Source organism: Peromyscus leucopus, chromosome 4 (genome assembly GCF_004664715.2).
Source record: "Peromyscus leucopus breed LL Stock chromosome 4, UCI_PerLeu_2.1, whole genome shotgun sequence".
Classification (NCBI taxonomy): Eukaryota; Metazoa; Chordata; class Mammalia; order Rodentia; family Cricetidae; genus Peromyscus; species Peromyscus leucopus.
The window spans coordinates 95,776,992-95,800,187 of NC_051066.1; the positions used below are offsets into that span (position 1 = coordinate 95,776,992).

The window sequence follows — 23,196 nt, forward strand, 5'->3', positions numbered from 1 at the left end:
TGTTGGTTTTTATTTGTTTGGTTTTTTGCTTTTGGTTTTTGAGATAGGGTCTCTACATAGACCTGGTTATCCTGGAACTCACTATGTAGACCAGGCTGGCCTCGAACCCACAGAGATCTGCCTCTGCTTCCTGAGTTCTGGGATTAAATGTGTGCACCACCATGTCTGGTATTTTAAAGTGTTTTTTTCTTTTAAAAATATTTCTATTTTATGTGCATGTAAACATACTGAATGTCCTTAAGCATACTGTGTTCGTGCCTGGTGCCTGCAGAGGTATACAGGACACCCTAGAACTGGAGTTGCAGACAGTTGTAAACTGTCGTATGGGTGCTGGGAACTGAGTCCTGAGTCCTCTGCAAGAGCAACAGTGCTCTTAACAGCTGAGCCATCTTCCTAGCACCAATCTTCTTTCCCCACAAAGGTCTTTTATTTTATAGAGAAAATCCTGTTTCCAAATCTTGGATCACTTACTGTTTTTCTCTGTTGATTGATTTTGTAGGTGGTACACGTAATGGTAGTTCATGACTCTGATCCTAGTGTCCAGGAGGACAAAACAGAGTAATCATGAGTTTGAGGTGAGCTTGGCTACATATAAGACCCTTTTTCAGAAAAAGAAAACACAGCTAAACACAAAACCCACTGGAAATCCTTAGACCCTGTACACTCTTTGTTTTCCTACTGTGCAAGCTAGAGTTTTGCATTCATGTATCTACTCTTGAGGGTTCTTTTTCTTTTTTTTCCGAGACAGGGTTTCTCTGTAGCTTTGGAACCTGTCCTGGAACTCGCTCTGTAGACCAGGCTATATACTCAAACTCACAGAGATCCGCCTGCCTCTGCCTCCTGAGTGCTGGGATTAAAGGCGTGCGCCACCACCGCCGCCCAGTTGTCTTGAGGGTTCTTGCTTTTATTTACTCTTTTACCCATGCTTTACTCCCAAACACATAATTAGTGTTTAACAAGTATTTAGGTGATTTTTATTTGTTTTGTTTGCATCTGTTGCTGTGATTAAACACTCTAAAAGCAACTTAGAGGAATGAAATTATTTCAGCCTACAGGTTACAAATCCATCATTGTTTAAAGTTAGGGCAGGATTTGCGATAGATGGGGGCGCAAGGAGTATATATATTCGGATAGAAGGCAGAATTATCTTACAGTGTTTGTGAGCATGGCGTCCACTTTGTGAACTTTCGGTTAGTGAGGAGTATGAGACGTATGACGTGTTTTGTAGGAGGAGGTAAGAAGTGTGATTTCTACAAATTCAAGTGGATCGTTTATCATACTTGTGACCTTTTGTAACATTTTCGGGAGAAAGATCGCTTCGGGAGTATAGATTTTGGCACGTGGCAAGAAGCCCTATGGAGGGGACTGCGTTGGTTTTCATTAGGCCCATGCTTAGTTAGCTTTCTTTTTATTCTTCCTTTTTGCTTTTTTTTTTTTTTTTACTCTCCCCAAGACAGATTTCTTTGTGTAGCCCTGGCTGTTTGGGAACTTACTCTGTAGACCAGGCTGGCCCTCAGACTCATAGATCCCACCTGCCTCTGCCCCCTTAAAGGCGTGCACCACCACCATCTTGCTTTTAGTTAGCTCTCTTTTACAGCCCAGAACTATCTGCATAGGGCTGGTTCCTCCCACAGTGGTCTGGGCCCTCTTATATCAATTAACCATCAAGATAGTTTTCCCCAGACAGGTCCACAAGGCAATCTGATCTAGACAATCTCTCAAGACTCCTTTCTCAATGACTGTAGGTTGTGTCAATTTGATAACCAGAGTCAACAAGACAGTGATTTTATCTATCTTTTTTTACTCCTCTTATGTGTAGACCTAACTGGCTGGAACTCAATGTGTAGATCGGACTGTCCTCAAACTCACAAGATATCCACCTACATCTGCTTCCCTAGTTCTGGGATTAAAGGTGTGCTTAATCATATTTAGCTTCTTGATTTTTTAACCAAGTTGACGTAGAGCATGTTGTAGAATGAAAAGTGTTGTCCCCTATGTAATGCATTTTAAAATCTCAGCCAGTCATGGTGGTGTGACAATTTCAAAGCCAGTCTCAAAAACAAGAACAGGTGGGGAGGGGGAAGTTGGTGATGAAGATCAGATTGTAGAGTGCTTGCCTGGCACTTGCACAAAGCCCTGGGTTTGATCCCCAATGCTACATACACTAGGTATGGTCGTTCAGGTTTGTAATTCTAGCACCTGGGAGGTAGAAGGTGGAGAGAAAGATCAGAAGTTTGAGGCCAGCTTGAGCTGGCTATGTGAGACATTGTCTGAAGGAAAACATTTTTTAGATAATGAATTATGCACTATATTTGAGTTGTTTAAATAGTATTAGTATATTTCTACACCTTTCCTCTTTTAGCTTATTAGTTATTAGGTCTCTTAGTTATTCCCTGCCCTCCAGTGATTATAGCACAGTTTACAATTTTAATAAAGTTATTATAAATCCCATTGTTTAGATTCTGCATTGTTGGTTACAGGATTCTCTTAGTGTTTTTTTTTTTAAAGTTTTTATTACATTTTGTGTGTGTGTGTGTGTGTGTGTGTGTGAGAGAGAGAGAGAGAGAGAGAGAGAGAGAGAGAGAGAGAGAGAGAGAGAGAGAGAATATATGCCGTGGCATGGGTGTGGAGAGCAGAAGATAACTTGAGGGAATTTGTTCTCTAATGTGTAAGTCCTGGGGATCAAACTCAGGTCATCAGTCTTGGTGGCACGTGCCTTTACCCACTGAGTCATCTCACAAGTTAGTGTTTATTAACAGAATATTTAAAATCTTTTTTGGTTTACTTTTTAGACAAAACAAGGTTTCTCCCTCCTCTTGTGGGTCTGATGTCTGGAGCCCAGCTTAAGCTTACAGGTAGCTTGACCTGCTTCTTCTAGTGCCATTTTGTGTTCTAAGTTATCTTAGATACAGAACAGCTTGGTGATTTACTCTGACCTTGGCTGTGCTATCTTTCTATACTTTACCAAAGTATCAGTATAAAGGTTATTGAGTATCTCTTAGAGATTTGCCTGCCTCTGCCTCCTGAGTACTGGGATTAAAGGCGTGTGCCACCACTGCCCAGCTCTTTATGTGGGTTGCCAGGGACTGAATTTAGGTCATCAGAGTTGGTGGCAGAAACTCCTATGTTGATTACTATAATCTTTTTTGGGAGGCAGTGGTGTACTTCATGTAAAATAAATACGGCTTGTTTCATGTATTTGCATAACTGTTCAGTGTTTTTCTTCTGCCATAGGCTTTTGGGTATTTTCATGAGTCCAAATGTGAGTTACACTTGCTATATTCCATCCAGTCCTCTTCATTAGTAGGAAGTTTCTTTAACAAATGACATTTAAGAATGAATGAAAGAAGATTAGGGAAGATCCTCTTAGGTAAAATGTGAGAAACATGGTTCTGTGGCCTAAGATATGAGGCAGTAGAAAGGAATACATTTAAAAGGTTTTTTTAAAAAAGTATTGTGTGTGTACGATATGGGGTGGATGTGCATGCCACACCGTGCATGTGGAGTTCAGAGGACAACTTTATGAAGTTGACTCTTTCCATCAGGGGTGCTAATACTTTCTTCATAATAGTGAAGCCTTTTTTTCCTCTTAGGCAGGTTTCTTTCTTTTTTCAGGTTTTATTTTATGTGAATGAGTGTTTTGCCTGCATGTATGTCTGTGCACATGTGCCTGGTACCCATGGAGGCCAGAAGAGGATATCAGATCCTCTGGAGCTGGAGTTACAGACAATTCTGAGCTACTATGTGGGTGCTGAGAACCAGACCCAGGTCCTGTGCAAGAGGAGCTGATGTTTTTAATCACTGAGCCATCTCTCCAGCCCCTAGACACACTTTTCTTAAATGCCTAAAAGAAAATCAGTGGTTACAAGCATCAACACATAAAATCTGAAAAAAGTCATGCCACTGTAGAACTGAAAAGCTACAATCTGAATAAATTGCTTAAGATACATCTTTTTGTGTTGAGTCTGTCTCTTAAATTATGCCAAGAGTTATAGTGTAGACATCTGAACAGTGTGTGAAATGACAGTATTTCCCTTTGTCCTCAACATATAAAAGGCACTTAAATATTTGTGTGTAGGGATGGATTAGGGAGGTAGCTCATTAAGTAAAGCACTTGCCACACAAGTGAGAGCATTTGAGTTTGAAATTCTAGCATCCACATAAAAAGCTGGGTGTGGTGGCCGAGGCTTGTAATCTCAGTGCTGGGGAAGCAATTTTCTTGCTTAAAAATTGCATGTATATGAAATAGATGAAATCTGTGTACATTCTAAGCAGATTCTTTATATTCTGTGCATTTTTTCCTCCCCAAATATTTAGTACAATTTTGAAAATTAAACCAAGGGAAATCAAGGGAAAGATTGTGTTTGTGTGAATTAGGCTTGAATGAGCAAGGTAAACCACCAGAAACAAGTTGAAAATTCCAGTAAGATGAAGCCTGCATCAGCTTTAGTGATTAGGTTGACATTGTACTATATTCAAGGCAGTCCTGGTTTGGCATTTTGAAACTTTTGTTATAAGGATTTCTTCTTTTTCTACCCCTCTCCACCCCAATTTCACCGTGAAATGCATATGGTTGTAGCTTTTAGATTTTTAATGCTGTAGACTGAGCTCAGGGCTTTGTGTATGTGCTTTTGCAAGTACTCTGCTGCTGCGCTGTATTTCTCCTCCTTCCTTTCTTCTAGAGATAGGTAGTTTATGCTGACCTGGAACTTACTTTATAGCTTTGGCTTGTTTTGTTTGTCAGCAGTGGAGGTCTGCAAGAAGCTCTAGAAATGGTGGGGAGAGGTCTTCAGAGAAGACAAAGAGAAAGCTCAGAATGTTAGAGCAAACAGACATAGAATTTTGGTAGAGAAGTTATGCTCAGAAAACCAGCAAGTCTTAGCAGTGAAAATCAGTAAGCAATTGGTGAAAGTTGTTGAAGTGTGGCACTTCATGTTTGCCTGGAGTAAGGAAAGAGCACCAAAGAGCATTTCCATTACCCTCTTCATGCAAGCTGTTTTCACAGATCGTCCAATTAGAGGTTATTTGGGTTGTCTTTTTGGAGGTGCTATGAAGTCATTCATACTTTAGGGGCAGACATTTTAATACTAAATAAACTCGAATTTTAGTCTCAGAAAATGGAGTTTTTGAGGAGGCATTACAACCCTTGAGAAGGCATCTTGGTTTTAGTAGGAAAGGTTCTTCGAGTCAAAGAAGAGGAACATGTTAAAGAAACGGTTGATTTTTTTCAGTTCTGCCTAAGATCTTGAATGGTCTTTCCAAATCATGGGTTTCAGAATGATTTCAGAAGTCTGTAAACTTTAGTTCTGGACTTGATTAGAATAGGCAATTTCTGTCTATGTATTACATGTCTTTTCAGGAAGAGCTAAGTGAAAAGAAGCAAGTCAGATCAATCCTCTTGGTTCCATCCTTACAATCTTGTTTTTCTTCACAAGTGTTTGTATTGTCAGAATGAGTTTTCCTATTATCTCCCAATTCTTCTGAGAGTGAAAAGTTTGGGAATGTGGACTGCAGTTTGTCTTTCTATTCAATTCTTTGTACCCTTTTCACTTTAAACATTATTAACTGGTGGATTAGCATGAAAGTAGTTAGTAGAGAACTAAAATTTTTGATGTTTGGTTGAGAAATACTGTTCTTTGACCCAGTTTTGCAACTGCCTGATATACTTGTTGGTTAATGTTTTCTTTGCATTTTAAAACTTCAGTGCCTTGAAGAAACAAAAAATACCCATGATCAAGATTAAGGCACTGAATCTTAAAGTTCTCAGGCAAATTTCTTGACCACTTTTTTGTAGATATCTTTGGTATCAGGCAGTTTCTAGTGGCAGCTCTTCTTCCTTTAGCGAACTTCTTTCCTTTATTCGGCAGGCTGTGCTGTGCTGGCACTGGAACTCACTATGGAATTCAGGTTAGCCTCAAACTCGCAGCAATCCTCCTTGCCTCAGCCTCAGTGTTGGGATTACAGGCGTGGGTAAGGTTCCATTCTCGGCTCTCAGGGAGGCTTTCTCTTATTTTCCTAGTGTTCTTTGTTGGTGAATATTGTAAAATTGCTTACTCTTCTCTTTCATGGTGTTTGCTTCAAGGTTTTCCAGTGCTCTGACGCTTTCCAACCCCACAGCCCTTTGTACAGGAGATCCTCAGATTCTTTTGATGGACTTGTGAAGAGGGGGGTGGTGGTCCACGAAGCCTTGTGTGGGTGGGGCTGGGTACGGCAGGGCGGGGCCATTGAGGGTCCCCTGGGAAAGGCTGAAAAGGCTAGTTGAGAAAGACCCGGTGGGCTGTGGTTTCAGAATTTTCACGAAGGCTTCGAGTACAAGGTTCAGGGTATTGGGTACCTCTCTCCTGCCTCGCCTTTCTTGATTCTGGAAGTTTCAGTAGCCCTTTCTAGGTTGCTAAGACGCGAAAAGGCTGCGGCTTCGGCTCCGGGGGCGGATCCCAAGGGTCTTGACGCTGCTCCGGGCCGTTTGGCCTCCTGATGTTGGGGGAGGGGTGAAGAGGTGCTGCTCGCGCCTCCCTTTGCGCCTGCGCGGCGGGCTCCAAGCGGGTAGGAGCGCGTGCGCGGTGACGTGGACGTCCGGTGCGTGCGCAAGCTCTTCAGCTGAAGCGGACACAAGGTGTGCGAACCCTTCAGATTAACCCGCCCCTAGAGGGATATGAAGGACTCGGGGTGAGGCCGACCACGCCCCGCACGGTAACTCTCGGTCCGGGGTGGAGGGCTTCGCTTCAGTAGTGGCCCGATTGGAGTTTTTTGAGAGTTTAAACCACTTGTGTATTTGAACGGCTTGATCAGCGTTCCGCAGAGAGAGCTTCGCACGCCTGGGCCTGGCTGGGCCTTGCGCGGTGCAGCCTTTGGTCCCTGAGAGTTGCGCATGTCATCTCGCGCTCCTCCCCGACCTTACTTCCGTGTCTCTCCGAGAACTAACTAGCAACATCGACGCCGGAGACCGTGGCCACGAGGCGGGCGGGGTGAGAAGTGCTCATGGCATGGCCCTACCCTCGCGTGCGTGGGGTGTTGAACAGCATGGCACGTTCCGCGTGACGTTTCTAGCCTGCTGTAGGTCTAAACCTGTGCTGAATAGGCACAGGTTTTACAGTTCAGCTCTGGGGGTTTCAACTCTCCCAGGGAAACAACCAACGTCAGTTTCTCTAAGGAACTGGATCCAGTGTTTTGACACCTATACAAACGTCCCCCAGCGTGTAATTTCTGGTCAAATGAAGGCAAGGCCACGAATTTAATGGGGAGGGGCGGTGAGTGAGTTGAATGGGAGCGAGAACTTTGTAAACAAAGGACCGGTGATTTGTAAGTGCAAATCGAAGGCGGAGAAAACAGGTGGGGAAAAGCAGGTGTTGTTTTCTTTTTTTCTTTGTGGGAAGCCTTGACTGGTTTTCTGTTCATAGGACTTCCCCTTTCTGTTGAATTTTCAAGTAGGTTCTGGCTTGAGCGTAAGGTGAGCAAGGGTATTAGTAAGCTTACCACTACTAAATTGGGGAATCTGTGTTCGAAGATTATTTAGAGAATTTGGGAGTCTTTTTTCGAAACTGGTGGAATTGGTGGCAGGGTGTATTTCTGTGAAGTTTTTTGCCTTCACTTACGTTCCCCCGGAATGTCCCTTTGGCAAAAGGATGGAAGCAGGGAAGGGTGGAGAGTGTCTGAAAAGAAGAGTGGCTTGATTGGCAGAACGGGAAAATCTCCGTCTGAGGGAGATCCACTCTTGTTCACCGCCGGATCCGACACGTGGATCTTGAGACGTTAGAGCCCACTTATGCTCAGCCTGTGCGTGTTGAGCTTGCCAACCTTGAGTGGCCGAGTGCCTAGTAATCTCTGCCTGGCCTGCTTTCCTTTCGGGCACGACGCCGCAGCAAGGCTGCAGTTAAGGTGCAGGCGAGTGGCGTGACGGCTGCTGGGAAATGGGCTGGCGGGGTGGCTCCTGTGTAGTCTCCAAGGTAACCGAAAGCAGCTGAACAGCTCTGGGATCACAGGGTTCTGCCTGGCTGCACGTGATCCTTGGGACTCTACAGTAGAAGAGTTTCCTTTGCGACATCTTTTTCACGTTGTTTCTGACTAGTTGTCTTCTGTAATTGAAAAGCAGAATAACTGGGGCCTTTTGTTTTTATTTTTTAAACACAGGTAATGAGTTGGGTCCCCTTAACTGCAACATAAAAGAAATTTAGTTCTCTTAGTGCTTTGGCATATTTATTTCAGATGTTTCTTTCCATTTCTGCTGTGAAGGTTAGTTTTTCAGATTCTACTTAGTAACTTGTAGGCACCTAAAAGCTTACTAGCCTAAATTGTTTCGGATTGATACCTAGGAATGGGAATACTTAATAAAATTTGAGTTTCAAAATGCGATTTAATTTAAGGAACAAACATCGTAGTGAACCTGCCATACAGTAATACAGTAATTTAATTTATTATTTGAAAGGGTATGGTTAGCATGGGCAACATTCAGGATGTGTTTTGTGTTTTAAAAGTAATTGAAATTTGTGTTTTAAAAGTAATATATTGACTTGGAATTTTGACTTGATGTAGTTGAATTTTCTTGACACCGTATGTAAATCATTAAATTGCTACATAGTATGTTTTGTGGATTGTATCAGGGTCACCATTATAGTAAAAATTTACCAAAGACCACTGGAAGAAAAAAAAATGGTACTCTTGAGTTTGTTACAATTGATGCAATTTGCTATACTGTTTTAAATCATATTCCTTAGAGATTGTGTGTGTATGTAGTGAGGGGACTTAAAGAATCACCAAGGATTTGTCCTTTTACAACTAAACTTACTTTAGGCCCTTTCTAACTTACTTTAATCTACGTAAATGCTTGATGAGGAAAGGCTGAAGTAAACATTTTTGAGTTTTAAAATGTAAGTAGACCAGGCTAGCCTAAAACTCACAGAGACTCTCCTGCCTCTGTCTCCCCAGTGCTGAAATTAAAGATAAGCACCACCAGTCTGCGTCCTTTTTTAAAACTTTAAGAGAGCAAGATACAGAGTATTCCAGTATTGCTGGAAAGGAATTTTTTTTTTCCTTACTGGAGTAGCCTCGCATCTCTAAAGTACATTTGATTTTTGCAATGGACATTTATGGTTATCTTAGCCTTTAGAGTCGTTTTTGTATGTGTGAAACAGCATATTCACCAACTGAGGAACCGTAGATGAGAAAAACCAAACATAGGGATGGGGATACATGTAGTTCAGGGGTATTCCACTTGCGTATCATGTGAATCCCTGGCTAGGTTCAGTTACCAGCACTACTGGGGGGGGGGGGCGGGAATCCTGTTTTAAATTGTAGCCATTGTATCTCAAGTTCCTGAGAGTTTGACACCATAAATTGGCTCTTTGATTTGTATTTTGGTTAACTGATGGAATAAATTGACAGGTTTAGTTTTTTTTTTTTTTTTTTTTTTTTTTAAAAAGACTTTGTGCAAGCCTGCAAGTTTTGACTTTTCCTGTTTTTCATGCATATTTACACATTTTTTAAAAATGCCTGTATACAAAATTGAAATAAAGCAATTTGATTTTTTTTTCTTTGCTGGAGAGATGGGGCAGGTCTTACAGGCTGGCCTTGAACTTGCTAAGTAGAGTGTCATTGAACTTCTGATTTTTTTGCCTAATTTTTTTTTTTTTTTAAATATGGTACTTGGGTATTGGCTTTGTGTATGCAAAACAAGAAGCACTCTGCTAACTGAGCTACATCTCCTCCCCAATTTGAGTTTTCAGTTTTAACTTTGTTTAGGCAAAGGAAAAACCAAACATTGTGTATTTCTACTATGGTGTTTAACTTTTGGTGAGTTCTCTAAGCTTAAACATATATTACAGTCACCAGGTGATTTGTGAAGTTGTTTTTGTTTTGTAAATGTGTGATAGGTATAAGTATATTAGTTTTTAGAAAGCTAGTTATTTTTATGGATAAAATCTTAAGGCAGTTCTAGAGAATAATTATTTTAAATCTTACCTATCTTAGGCCCTGGGTTTAATTCCCAGCACTGCACAATAAACATCCACATACTTCAGTCACTTGAATTCCAGGACTCCATAGCCCAATGTATTCCTGAAGAATGCACATCCCAGGTCAACCTGTCTAACAGTGAGACCTTGTCTTAAAACAAACAAAGCAACAAACAGAGATTAAACAAAAACTACTCCAAGCCAGAGGAGCTTATCTCTGCTCATGTATATTAGTGCTTTAATATTAAGAACTCGACCCTCCAGCTGGGCGGTGGCGGCACACGCCTTTAATCCCAGCACTCAGGAGGCAGAGGCAGGTGGATCTCTGAGTTCGAGGCCAGCTTGGTCTACAGAGCGAGTTCCAGGATTGGCTCCAAAGCTACACAGAGAAACCCTGTCTTGAAACCCCCCCCCAAAAAAAAAAGAACTAGACCCCCTTCTTTTAAGCCCCTTGAGGCGGAAGTGGCCAGGCCCTGCCCCGATGACCCCCAACAGAACATCATAACAGGACCTGGCCCCTTGAGATGGAGGAGGCCAGGCTTTGCCCCACAGAGTAAAAAGCCCAAGATCAGGCCACCCTGGAAAGCTCCACCCTTAGGAAATCCTATATAAAGCATGCCTCCAGCTCAATTCTTTGTTGCTGCTTGCTGGAGCAGAGGCAGCCGCCCTCCTGATTTTTCTCAATAAATCTCTTGTGTGAGGTTTGTTGTTTGGTGTGTGATATACTTCAGCTCCTGACTGCCAGGATATCTTTTCCCTTCAAAGCTGTAACACACATCCCACAGCCCCCTTTTATCTCAGTCTCAACTCATGGCAATCCTCTTGCCTCAGCAGCCTTCTGATGGCAGAGATTATGGGTGTGAGCCCTCAAGCCTGGCTATTTACAACTTTCTTTTTCTTTTTTTAGACAGGGTCTATTTAGTCTTGGGTTTCTTGGGACTCTCTATGCAGATCAGGAAGAGCTCTGCTTTCAAGTTCTGAGATTAAAGCATGTGCCACCATGCCCTGTTGCTAGTGACTTTTGAGCCATACTTCACCTAACATAAAATGTACAGTTTAAATGTGCACCAGGGCCTGGAGAGAAGGCTTAATAGATAAGGCACTTACATGTGAGAACTGGAGTTCCTGTCTCCAGTACCCACATAAAAAGCAGGTGGGCATAATAGCCTAATTGTAATCCCAGCTTGAGTGAGGCCAGGATTGTATCCTTTTGGAACAGTGGTTCTCAGTCTTTCTAATGCTATGACCCTTTAATTTCCTTATGTTGTGGTGACCCCCAGCCGAATAACTTCATAATGGTAAGTTTGCTAATGTTAAGAATTGTAATTTAAATATCTGTGTTTTCTGATGGTCTTAGGCAACTCCACAGGGGTTGTGACCCACAGGTTGAGAATTACTGCTGTAGAACTAGCTGGATATGATATTTATTTATGAAGTCCTGTCAGTGTCATATAAAGAACGAATTCTGGGATTGTGTATATAGTGTATATAGTCATCAGTGTTAGAGCACTTTCTGAGCATACTTGATGCCCTGGGTTCAACTCCCAGCACTGCTAATAATAAAGTTAATTCTGCAGTTTCTCTTTGGAATAAAAGTGAAAATTAATTTTTTAATCTATTCTCAAAGAACTTGATGTAAATGAATCTTTTTGTAAATTATTTCATAAGTATCAGAGTCATTTTTTAAAATGAAAATTATCTCATTTTATGCCTTTATATATTTTTCCCTCTCATTCTCCTCTCTCCTTTTTAGTTTTTGTTTTTGTGACTTTTCCCCCCCAGGTTTATTTATTTATTATGTATGCTGTGCTCTGCCTGCGTGTGTCCTTGCAGGCCAGAAGAGGGCACCAGATCCCATTACAGATGGTTGTGAGTCACCATGTGGTTGCTGGGAATTGAACTTGGGACCTCTGGAAGAGCAGTCAGTGCTCTTAACCACTGAACCATCTCTCCAGCCCTAGTTTTTGTTTTTGTTTTTTTTTTTTTTTTTTTTGAGACAGGATCTCACATAGTCCAGGATGACTTTGAACTTCTGATTCTCTTACATCCATCTCCCTAGTGCTAGGATTATAAGCATGTGCTAGGCCACTATGCTCAATTTATATGGAGCTGGGGATCAAAGCCAGGCCTTTTAGTTGGTTTAATAGGTGAGTACTGTACCAACTGAACTACAACTCCCTTTATCCCCTTTTCTGAAGTAGTACGAAGTTTTATTAGAAAGCAGAACAGAAGTCTAAGCTAAATATCTGCCCAAGGGAACAGCCATCTTCTGTATCCAAGAGCTTCTCTGACTGTAGCCCAAACTGGCATTCAGCTTAAGTCATCTTTCTCCCTTAGCCTTCTAAATGCCAGGATATCATGAGAACTACACCAGTTTATATAGTTTTTTCTAAAATGAATACATAATTTTAGTGTGTATAAGATTACAGTGTTGTTATTAATTTTTTGAGAGATAGAATGAGTAATTTTTAACTAGTTAGATTAAAATTAGTTTACAAAAATGATAGAAATGATTAGGATAATCCCAGTGCTTGAGAGTCAGACAGAGGGGAACTGCTGTAGGTTTGAGGCTAGCCTGTTCTCTGACTCTTGTCTCAAGAACTCCTACCACATTTTTTTTTTTTAAAGAATGATTAGGTATTCCAGAATGAACACCCTTATAGTGATTGAAAGAAGGATATAAGCAGTGTCTTAAGAGAATTAGGAATATTTTTTGGATAACACAATCAGTTGTATTTTTCCTTTTTTGAGACAGGATCTCATGTGTTCCAGGGTGATCTTGAACTCCCTTGAACTTTTTAATTATTTTTTTTGGCAATTTCATACTTGCATATAATGGATTTTAAGTCATTTTACCCCTACTCCTCATTACCCTCATTTCTTCCTTCCCTCTCTAGTTGAAACACATTTTCTCAAGTCATCCTCCTACATTAATGTTCTCTTTTTTTGTAATTCAGTGAGTTTGAAGTTTTAAAATAAATGATTATTTTGTGCTTGTGTGGGTCTGCATACTTCCTGATGAACGTGGAGGTCAAAGGACAACTTTTGGAATCTATTTTCTCTATTCACGTAAGGTTCAGGGATTGAACTCAGATCTACAGGCTTGTCTGACCAGTACCTTTTCCTGCTGAGCCATCTCACTGACCTCCACTGAGTTTAAGTAGATTGGGTTGGGGGTTATTTACTGGAGCATGGGCTTTGAACTTGTGCTCTTTCTCTCTCCATCTCCCAAGTGCTAAGAGTACAGGCCTACACCACCACTCCTGGTTTTTGCATTGCTGGAAATTGAACCCAGGGCTTCATGAGTGCTAGGCAAATGTCTACCAGATGAGCTACAAGCTACAGTTCAGCCATAACAGTTGTATTTTTGTTTGCATAAATCTGAGTTGATTAAAGTTTTCTTCTGTTTTTTGTTTTTAGGGTGAGAAGGCAGTTGTGACTATGTGTTGACTACGGTTTTCTTACTACTGAAATTCTCACTGGAATCATGGAAGAGAAACAGCAAATTCTATTGGCTAATCAAGATGGTGGGACAGTGACAGGAGCAGCACCTACCTTCTTTGTCATCCTGAAACAGCCAGGAAATGGCAAAACTGATCAAGGAATTTTGGTTACTAATCGAGATGCCTGTACTTTGTCGAGTAGGGTATCATCACCAGGAAAATCTAAAGGGAAGATTTGCCTTCCAGCGGATTGTACTGTGGGAAGAATCACTGTTACCCTTGATAACAATAGTATGTGGAATGAGTTCCATAATCGAAGTACAGAGATGATTCTGACTAAGCAGGGAAGACGTATGTTTCCTTATTGTCGCTATTGGATAACAGGCTTAGATTCAAATTTAAAGTATATCCTTGTGATGGACATATCTCCAGTGGATAACCATCGTTATAAGTGGAATGGTCGCTGGTGGGAACCCAGTGGGAAGGCTGAACCCCATGTTTTGGGGAGAGTTTTTATTCATCCAGAATCTCCTTCCACAGGTCATTATTGGATGCATCAACCAGTATCTTTCTATAAACTCAAACTTACCAACAATACACTGGACCAGGAAGGGCATATTATCTTGCACTCTATGCATCGTTACCTGCCAAGGCTTCATTTGGTGCCTGCAGAAAAGGCTACAGAAGTGATACAATTAAATGGCCCTGGTGTTCATACTTTTACTTTCCCCCAGACTGAATTCTTTGCAGTAACAGCTTATCAAAACATTCAGATTACCCAGTTGAAAATAGATTATAATCCATTTGCCAAAGGCTTTCGGGATGATGGGTTAAGCAGTAAACCCCAGAGAGATGGAAAACAAAGGAATAGCTCTGATCAAGAAGGGAATAGTGTTCGTCTTACTGAAGGCGAGGGATCAGAGATACATTCAGGTGATTTTGATCCTGTGTTAAGGGGTCATGAAACATCAGGCCTCGCTTTGGAGAAGCCACCCCATAATGTAAAACAAGACTTTCTTGGTTTTATTAGTACTGATGCAGCACTTGAAGTTCCTCAACTGAAGCATGAAATTTCTGAAAGGTAAGTCATAGTTTTTCTTCTTACATTTATTTATTAATTTATTTATTTGTTTACTTACTTATTTTGTGTGTGGGAGGGTCAAAGGACAACTTTAGGGAGTTGGTGTTCGCTTTTACATCATTGTGGGTCTGGGATATCAAACTCAGGTCATTTGGCTTGATGACGACCACCATTACCCACTGATCATCTTTCCAGTTGGGTAATAGTTTTTCCTGTTCTTAGAGATAAAAAGAAGATTGAGATGGGCCAGATTTTGGAGTTAATTCATTGGTTTTGTGGAATGCAGTAGATGTTGATAGCAGTTACTATAAAGCAAACCACACCTGCTTTTAATTCTTTGATGTGTCAAGTTATTTTTCTGTAAGGAATATCCACTGGATTCAGGGTATAGCCAGATTGGATAATTAATCAAAAATAAGGAACTTTTATTTGTGGCTTGTTTCTTGTTAACACATGTAGACAATTCACTATTGTGAAAAAGGGAAAAACTAAATTATAACTGAAACAGTTTATCCAATTAAAGTATCAGATGTACTCATAAGCTGAATTTACTGCCCTAAGGCCATCCTTTACTTCTTTTTCCTAGAAGAACTTTAGTGTTTTAGCTGTTCTTGTTTTTGCCTCTGTCTAAATCATAAGACTAATGTCAACTACTAGTTTTTCCCACCATTTTGTTTGTGTGTGTTTATGTGTTTATGGATGTGTGCGGATGGGGCCACGTGAAGACCCAATGGTGATGTTGACTCTTCAACCTTTTTCATTGAGTCAAGGTCTCTTAATCAAATGCAAAGCTTGTCACTGTGGCTGGTCTTGCTAGCCACCTGGCTTTGGGGTCCTATCTCTGCCTACCTAGGGTGGAATTAAGGGCTGGCTACTATTCCTACCTGGCATTTTTATGGGTTCTGAGGTTCCAAACATTGGTCCTCATACTTACTTGCACAGCTCTATTTTAATCATTGCGTGAGCCATCTACCCAGTCCCCAATTCCTATTTTAATCACTGAGTGAGTCATCTACCCAGACCCCAATTATCAATTTTACATTTCTCTTCTTTCCTTCTCTTTCTGTCTTCAGTTGTGGGGATTGAAGTTAAAGTCTTATGCATGGTTTGGCAGATATTCCACCAACTGAACTACTACCCTAGCTCACATACTACCTATTTTGTTTTATGATTGTATTGGGGACTGACCACCGAGACTCGTGTGTTAGGAAAGTGTTCTACCACTGGGTTAACTCCCAACTTCCTTTTTCTTTTCTTTTTGAGAAAATGTCACAGTAAGTTGCCTATGCTGCCTTGAACTCACTCTGTAGCTCAGGTAGACCTTGAATTTGTGATCCTCCTGCTTTAACCTGCATTGCTGAGATTACAGGCTTCTGGCACCCGGACCTACAACTTGGTGTGCTCAAGTTTGAACCCAGGGCATACTAGGCAAATTTTATCACTGAGCTACATCCCCATCCTTTACTATTTAAAATTATTTCCCAATACAACATTTTAGCTCATTTTATTTTGCTAGAATAAAATACCAGAGACAAGGTAAATTATTTGCCTGTTTTGTTTTGAAGGCTGGAAAATTGAAGAGCATGGAGTTGGTATCTGTTTGGCATTTGTGGAAGTCTTCTCACTACATCATAACATGGTGGGGGGTATCACATTGTGAGACAGCAAGTGTTCTAGACTTGGTTTCTTTTATTCTTAAAATACTGTGAATGCTCTGCAAAGGCACTCATCCAATCTTTACCCTAGAAAGACTCTGTCTCCAAATGATACTAACATCACTTTGGAGTTAAGTTTCTAATACACAGACTTTTGAGGGACACATTGAAACTACTACCTATAGGTACAAGCCGCATGCTTGTTGTTTTTCTTTTATCCTCTCTGTGTAGTGTAGTTGGCTTTAGTGGCATAACTTAAATGTTTTACCTTTTTTAGCCTTTTACTGAAAATAAATTCCTATAATAGAGAATTTATTTTAGACATTTTGCTTTCCTTAGCATATGTATTTAAAACTAAATTTGCCACTACTTTAGTTTGTATTGTATACATTTTGATATTTGCATTGTTTCTTACTTATTTATTGTCTGAGTTCATTTCTGCCAAAAAGCATAAGCAACTTAACTTTTGAAATTATTAAGGCTTTGTTGTTTGCCAGCCTAATGTCTTTTTTGATGGGTAATACTTTATGTATATTTGAAAAGAATTACATATTTTATCGATATTGAATGGTGGAGGTTCTGTTTGTTTTGCAAGACTATGTCTTTTGCTCTGTTTCTGGCTGGTATTCACTGTAGCCCAAACTTTTGAATTCATAATCTCTGCTTCAGCCTCCCAAGTGCTGAGGTTACAGGTGTGTTCGCCCTTCTTTGAATGTAATCTTCTACAGTTAACTTAGTAAATGTAACTGATAATACTACTGAGTTCTGTCTCCTTAATGATTTCTTTTTTTCTGTTTTTGGTTTTTTGAGACAGGGTCTCACTATATATATAGTTCTGGCGGTCCAGGAACTCATTCTGTAGCCTGCTTCTGCCTCCAGAGTGTTGGGATTAAAGGTGCACACCATCACCTGTTCCCTACTGATTTTTATGGGAGAGAGTGGTAATGATAGTACTGGAGATTGAATTTAGGTCCTCCCACATCATTGACAAGTGTGTAACCACTAAATAGATCCTCCAGCAGACTCTTAATTGAAAAAAGTGGGCTAAAGTCTTCACTATAGTTTTGGGGTTTTGTTCTCTAATTTTTTAAGGTCTTTGATTCATTTTGAATAGATTTTTGTATAATACGTGCTTGTTTCTGACAAAAGCAATTTAAGGAAGGATTCATTTTTGGCTCACAATTTGAGGGTACAGTCCATCGTGGTGTGAAAGGCATGGTGGCAGTAGTGTGAAGTAGCTGGCACATTGTCTCCACTATCAGGAGGTACAGGAAGATGAATACTGGTGCTCCACTGGGTTTCTCTTTTTTGAATTTTATTCAGCCTGGCACCCCAGCCAATGGGAGGTAGAAGCTCATCATATTTGGGTTGAGTGTTCCTTCCTCAATCTTTTCTGGAAAATAACCTCATAAACACATCAGAAATAATGTTTCTGTGTTGATTCAAAATGTTACTAAATTGACAATGAAAATGAACCATCACAGTAATTTCCTCCTTAGTTCTCGGTATAGATATCCTAGTTTTGGCACCATTTGTTGAAGAGGCTATTTTCCTTCTCTCCCCCTCTCTCCTCCCCCTCTCCCCCTCTCCCTCTCTCCCTCTCCTCTCCCCCTCTCCTCTCTCTCCCCTTCCCTCTCCTCCTCCCTCTCTCCCTCCCTCTCCCTCTCTGTGTGTCTGTGTGTTTTCTTTCTTTCTTATCTCATTCTGAGACTTCAATTCAACCACTGTCTTAGAAAAGAATGAACAGAGTAGACACCTGTCTTGTTCCTGACTTTAGAGGAAATGTTTTTACTTTTTTTCCATTTAGCACAGGTTCATATTGCTTTATGATGTTGAGGTGTTTCTTCCATTTCTAGTTTCTATAGGTCTTTATGAATAGATGTTAAACTTTTTATTGAGAATTTTTGCATCTTTGTACATCAGGGAAATTGGTTTAGTTTTCTGTTTTTGTTATATCCTTAACTGGTTTTGTTTTGTTAATCAGGGTAATACTGGATTTGTAGAATGAATTTCTCAGCACTACTTACTTCCCTTTCTATTTTATGGAGTACTTTGATGCCCTTTGGAATTGTATTCTGTTCAACTAAGATAGTAAATTGTATTTGTGTGGCTGTAGTACATGAAATATTGTATAGGTTATTGTTTAAGGTGAGCCTAAAAGCAGGATAGATGAAATTGGATGTTGAAAAACCCACTCTAGGAAATGTCTTTTTAGTTTCAAAAGTCTTCAAAATACCTTTGAACAGGGACATAACATTAATACAGTTCTTTTTTTTAAATAGATTTTTGAAGTGAAAAAAATTGCCTATAATTCTGTTTCATTGTATATTGTTTGTAACTGAATGTGTTGTGTGTATATAGTGTGACTTGTATAAGTATTTAGAAGGAAAAAATAGAGGTACAGAGATTTAGCTTTAAGATTTCTATATTTGATCATTCTAATTTCATCTGGAACACTCTTTGAAATCGTAGACATTAACCTAACTCTTTAGTCCTACCATGTCTACAAGACCCATATTGGTACAGCTTTAAGTCTTTAAATAACTAATTGGAAGGAGGGGCTTTTTCTCCCTCAATCAGTTCTAAAAAAAAAATCTTTCTTGGTTATATGTACTTCCCTGTAGATACTCTTAGCACCCACCCATGCCATAGTTTCATATAGCTCTGGCTGTATGAGATAGTTTCATATAGCTCTGGCTGGTCTGGAACACCTTGTATTTACTATGCATTCAAGATTAACCTTGAGCTTCTTTCTCCACCCCGCTTCACCCCCCCCAACCCCTCACCCCGTAAGCAGACATTTTCTGTCTTGACCACCTGTTCCCAAATACTCAGCACCTGTTTCCTAAATTACCACACAGAGGCTTATATTGATTATAAATGACCAGCCAATAGTTCAGGCTTGTTACTGGCTAACTCTTACACTTAAATTAACCCATATTTCTATTTATGCTTTGCTCCATGGCTCATGGCTTGTTACCTCATTTTCTACATGTCCTGCTTGCCCAGCAGCTGGCTGGTGTCCCTCTTCACTCCGCCCTCCTCCTTTCCATTATTCTCAGTTTTGATTTCCTGTCTAACTTTCTGCCCAACTACTGGCCTGTCAGCTTTTTATTAACCAAGAGAGTAATACATATTTACAGTGTAGAAAAGGATTGTTCCACAGCATTTCCCCCTTTTTGTTTAATTAAAAAGGAAGTTTTTAACCTTGATATAGTAAAACTATATACAACAAAACAATTACTAAGTAAGAATTACAGTAACAATGTCTATTTGTATTTGGCAAAATTAAAGAAAATACTCTATCATCTATCTTATCTTTTTTTAAATTTAATTTAATTTTTTAAATTTTTTTTTGGTTTTTCGAGACAGGGTTTCTCTGTGTAGCTTTGCGCCTTTCCTGGAACTCACTTGGTAGCCCAGGCTGGCCTCGAACTCGCAGAGATCCGCCTGGCTCTGCCTCCCGAGTGCTGGGATTAAAGGCGTGTGCCACTACTGCCCGGCTATCTTTTTGAGTCCTAAGTTTTATGTCTAATTTTTACCCTTTTATCATAACTAAGAGAAATTATAACTATGACTTTCTAGTCTTCAACTCAATCAAAGACTCCATCCAGAAGGATGAAATGTTACCTAATGACAGGGCCATTAGGCTGCCTGGACAGTCACCCAAACTTACTCTGCAACCTTGGTGCATTCATCTTTGACCTACAGGCCTAGCATATCTGACATATCTCTATTTTCCTGAGAAGCAGGGAATTTTGAAGGACTGTCCTACCTTGTTTTGGCAAAGTTTGTCAGTTGCCTTTCTTGTGTCCTGCTTGTCCAGTTTGGACAGTAACTGTCAGCAGTTGAGGCAAGGACAGTTTCTTTGCCCACATGGCTAGCTTTTGCCATAAAGAAAACAAACTCCATACAGAGTTTCTTTGATGCATTTTCTCTGAAGTAGATTGGTGCTGCCAGGAGCAGACATATCTCACTGTCACAGGAAGCCTAAGTCATTAAAACATTTTAAATGACACATTCTGTAGGTCTTTGAAGTGTTTGAAGATTATGTATTTATCTGAAATATGTTTCTGTATACCTAGAAAACCTAAGATGACTATAAGTTTGATAGATATGGGTAACTATTATAGATGATGAATTTTAACCTGTATTTTTTAACTATACATTATATTTTTTAAATGAGTTGCTTAAGCACAATATCTCAAACAAAAGTAGAAACACATACAGCATAACAAAAATAACCTCAAATTTATATCAATATACAAAAATCCATACCAATGTAAAATATTTGAGACTAGTAGGTTTTTTTTTGTTTAAAAGTAGAGTCAATAATTTACCCTTTTATCCTATTTCTGTATCCCCCCTTTTTCTTTTTAGAATGAGATCCCTGAATCTAATCCCCTTTGTTCAGCATTTTTTCTGACTATTACCAATAACAACTTGTAACCACCCCCCCCTCCAAATGATGATAAACATTCATAATTTATTTTTGGAAATGTGGGTGTAGTTTTCTAGACTACTTCCTGCTGATTTGGGGTACTGCTAATTTTTGGGGGACCCTGAGAAAATTTATGAGTATGGTCAAGTCATGACTGGAGTATTCTGTGAGGCTGGATTATCTCAGCCAGCAGCCTGGAAGCCATTCTATATTCAGAATTCAGAGGACTCTGCAACAGAAGCATTCTGAAACTTTGAATCATCTGGGCCAACCATTCCCATCAGATTTTTCAGAGGGGGTCTTCCTCAATAAAACCTGATTTTTCCTAACCCAGAATGAATCCAGAGCCTCTCATTTCCTGTGGAAACAAAAGCAGAACCTCTTTCCCAAAGTAAGACTTAAATTTTCAAGTCAAGATATTTTTTAAAATATATAGGTTGGTTTAATCTAGCAGCTTTCATAATCAAATGTCTCTCAGCAGTTATCATTTGTTCATTAGCAGTCAAAAAATTTAGACAGTAGAATAACATACAGCATCCTGACTCTCTGTGTTTCCATCTTTATGTGACTTACTATATTTTATTATTCTATTCCTTCTTTAAAGACTTTTTAAATTATATATTTAAATCTAAGACTATATATTCTTTTTTTAACCTCTCTCTCCCAAGCTTACACATATTTTTTAAACACACTGTGATCTGTTTAGAGGCTCTTTTCATCTGAATCTGTCCTTACTGCACATCTGTAACCTTTTATGTCTGCATGAGCAAAAACAAACAAACAAACAAACAAAAAACCTGCTGTGTAACTTAGATCATGGCATGCTGGTGCTGGGTCCTCCCCCTAGGTTCCCTGAGAGTCTAGTCTCATGGTGGAGGTAGGTTTACCCCCAGCTCTGGGAGCCATGTTTACCACCCTAACTCTGAGAAGTTTCTGGGTCCACACTTGTCACAAGTAGCATGCTGCCCACTGTTCATAAACTCCATTTAAGTGGGAACAGGGCCTCTGAAAAGAGCCTCGCAGTTTTTGCGGCTAGCACCAAGCCAGGAAGCTGTCTCTTAAAGGAGCCGAGCCTCTGCTCACTGCCTGTAAACAAAGCCCACTGGATTAAAGGCTATTGCCAAGAAGCCTCGTTTGACTATGTTTTTGTGTGTTTAGAATTTTTTTTCCAAGCTGTCTCAGGTTTTATATGGAAATTTCAGCCACATGTTGGAATGCCATATGTAAACAGACATTAGGGACCTTTCCCATCCCAACTGTCTGTTCCCAAATACCTGGCAGCTGCTTTCCAAATTACCACACAGAGGCTTATATTAACTAGAAATATGTGGCCAATAGCTCAGGCTTGTTACTAGCTAACTCTTACACTTAAATTAACCCATATTTCTATTTATGCTTTGCCCCATGGCTCATGACTTGTTACTTCATTTTCTACATGTCCTGCTTGCCCAGCAGCTGACTAGTGTCCCTTTTCACTCCTCCCTCCTCCTTTCCATCATTCTCAGTCTTGCTTTCCTGTCTAACTTCCTGCTCAACTACTGGCCTGTCAGCTTTTTATTAACCAAGAGAGTAATACATATTTACAGTGTAGAAAAGGATTGTTCCACAGCTGCCCCCCCCCCCCCGCCCCCGGTTTCCCTGTGTAGACTTAGTTGTCTTGGAACTCAGAGATCAGCCTGTCTGAGTGCCGGATCAAAGGTGTGCACCACCACTGCTCAGCCTGGCTGACCTTTTTTGTTGTTGTTTGGTTTTGGTTTTTCGGACCAGGGTTTCTGTAGATCTGGCTATCCTGGAACTTACTCTGTAGACCATGCTGGTCTCAAACTCAGAGATCTGTCTTCCTCTGCCTCCCGAATGCTGCGGTTAAAGGTGTGCGCCACCACCACTCAGCTGACCTTTCTTGAATTATTTTTACTTTGTGTGTGTGTGTGTGTGTGTGTGTGTGTGTGTGTGTGTATGTATGTATGTATGTATGTATGTGTGTGTGTAGGTCAGAGGTGTAGTGGGAGTTGGTTTTTCTTTTGCCATGTTGGTCCCAGATATCACATCAGATTTAACTCAACAGCAGGTACCTTTACCACTGAGCCAACTCAAAGGCCTGATCTTGAATATCTTACCCTCTCTGTCTCCACTTTCTAAGTGCTAAGATTACACATATGTGCCATTATGCTTGATTTATGTGATGCTGAGGATTGACCTAGGGCTTTGTACATCCTGCCTGGGCAAGTACTTGACAGACTGAGTCCCCAGTTGTATGTAACCTAGCCTTTTATTTTGGAAGAGTTATTGGCAAACTATCTATCTATCTATCTATCTATCTATCTATCTATCTATCTATCATCTGTCTATCTATCTATCTATTTTTGATTCAGGGTCTCTCTCTATAGCCCTGGCTGGCATGAAATTCTTTATGTAGATCTGGCCTCACCTCAGGTCCACCTGCTTCTGAGTGCTGAGATTAAAAAGACATATTTCATTACCTTACTATTACCATGAATGCGCTGCCCAGCTGCTCTGGTAAATCCTTATGTTGGAAGCATTTCTTTTTGGGGGGGTGGGGAGGGTGTTGAAATTGAACCTAGGACCTTGCACTTGTTGGGCAGGTATTCTACTATTGAGCCACACCCTT

The 23,196-nt window shown here is 40.3% G+C and overlaps 1 protein-coding gene across 13 annotated transcripts in view; it reads left to right on the top strand.

Annotated features, from left to right (window-relative positions):
- Mga (MAX dimerization protein MGA) overlaps nt 1-23,196 on the top strand; it is an 83,420-nt gene that overhangs the window by 11,227 nt on the left and 48,997 nt on the right. For 5 of the 13 annotated variants that reach the window (XM_037205128.1, XM_037205129.1, XM_037205131.1 and 2 more), the window contains one exon: nt 13,368-14,471. In XM_037205128.1, the coding sequence (XP_037061023.1) occupies nt 13,435-14,471 (1,037 nt within the window). In that variant the 5' untranslated portion in view covers nt 13,368-13,434. The other 8 variants (XM_037205127.1, XM_028854445.2, XM_037205137.1 and 5 more) reach the window with 5 other exon arrangements.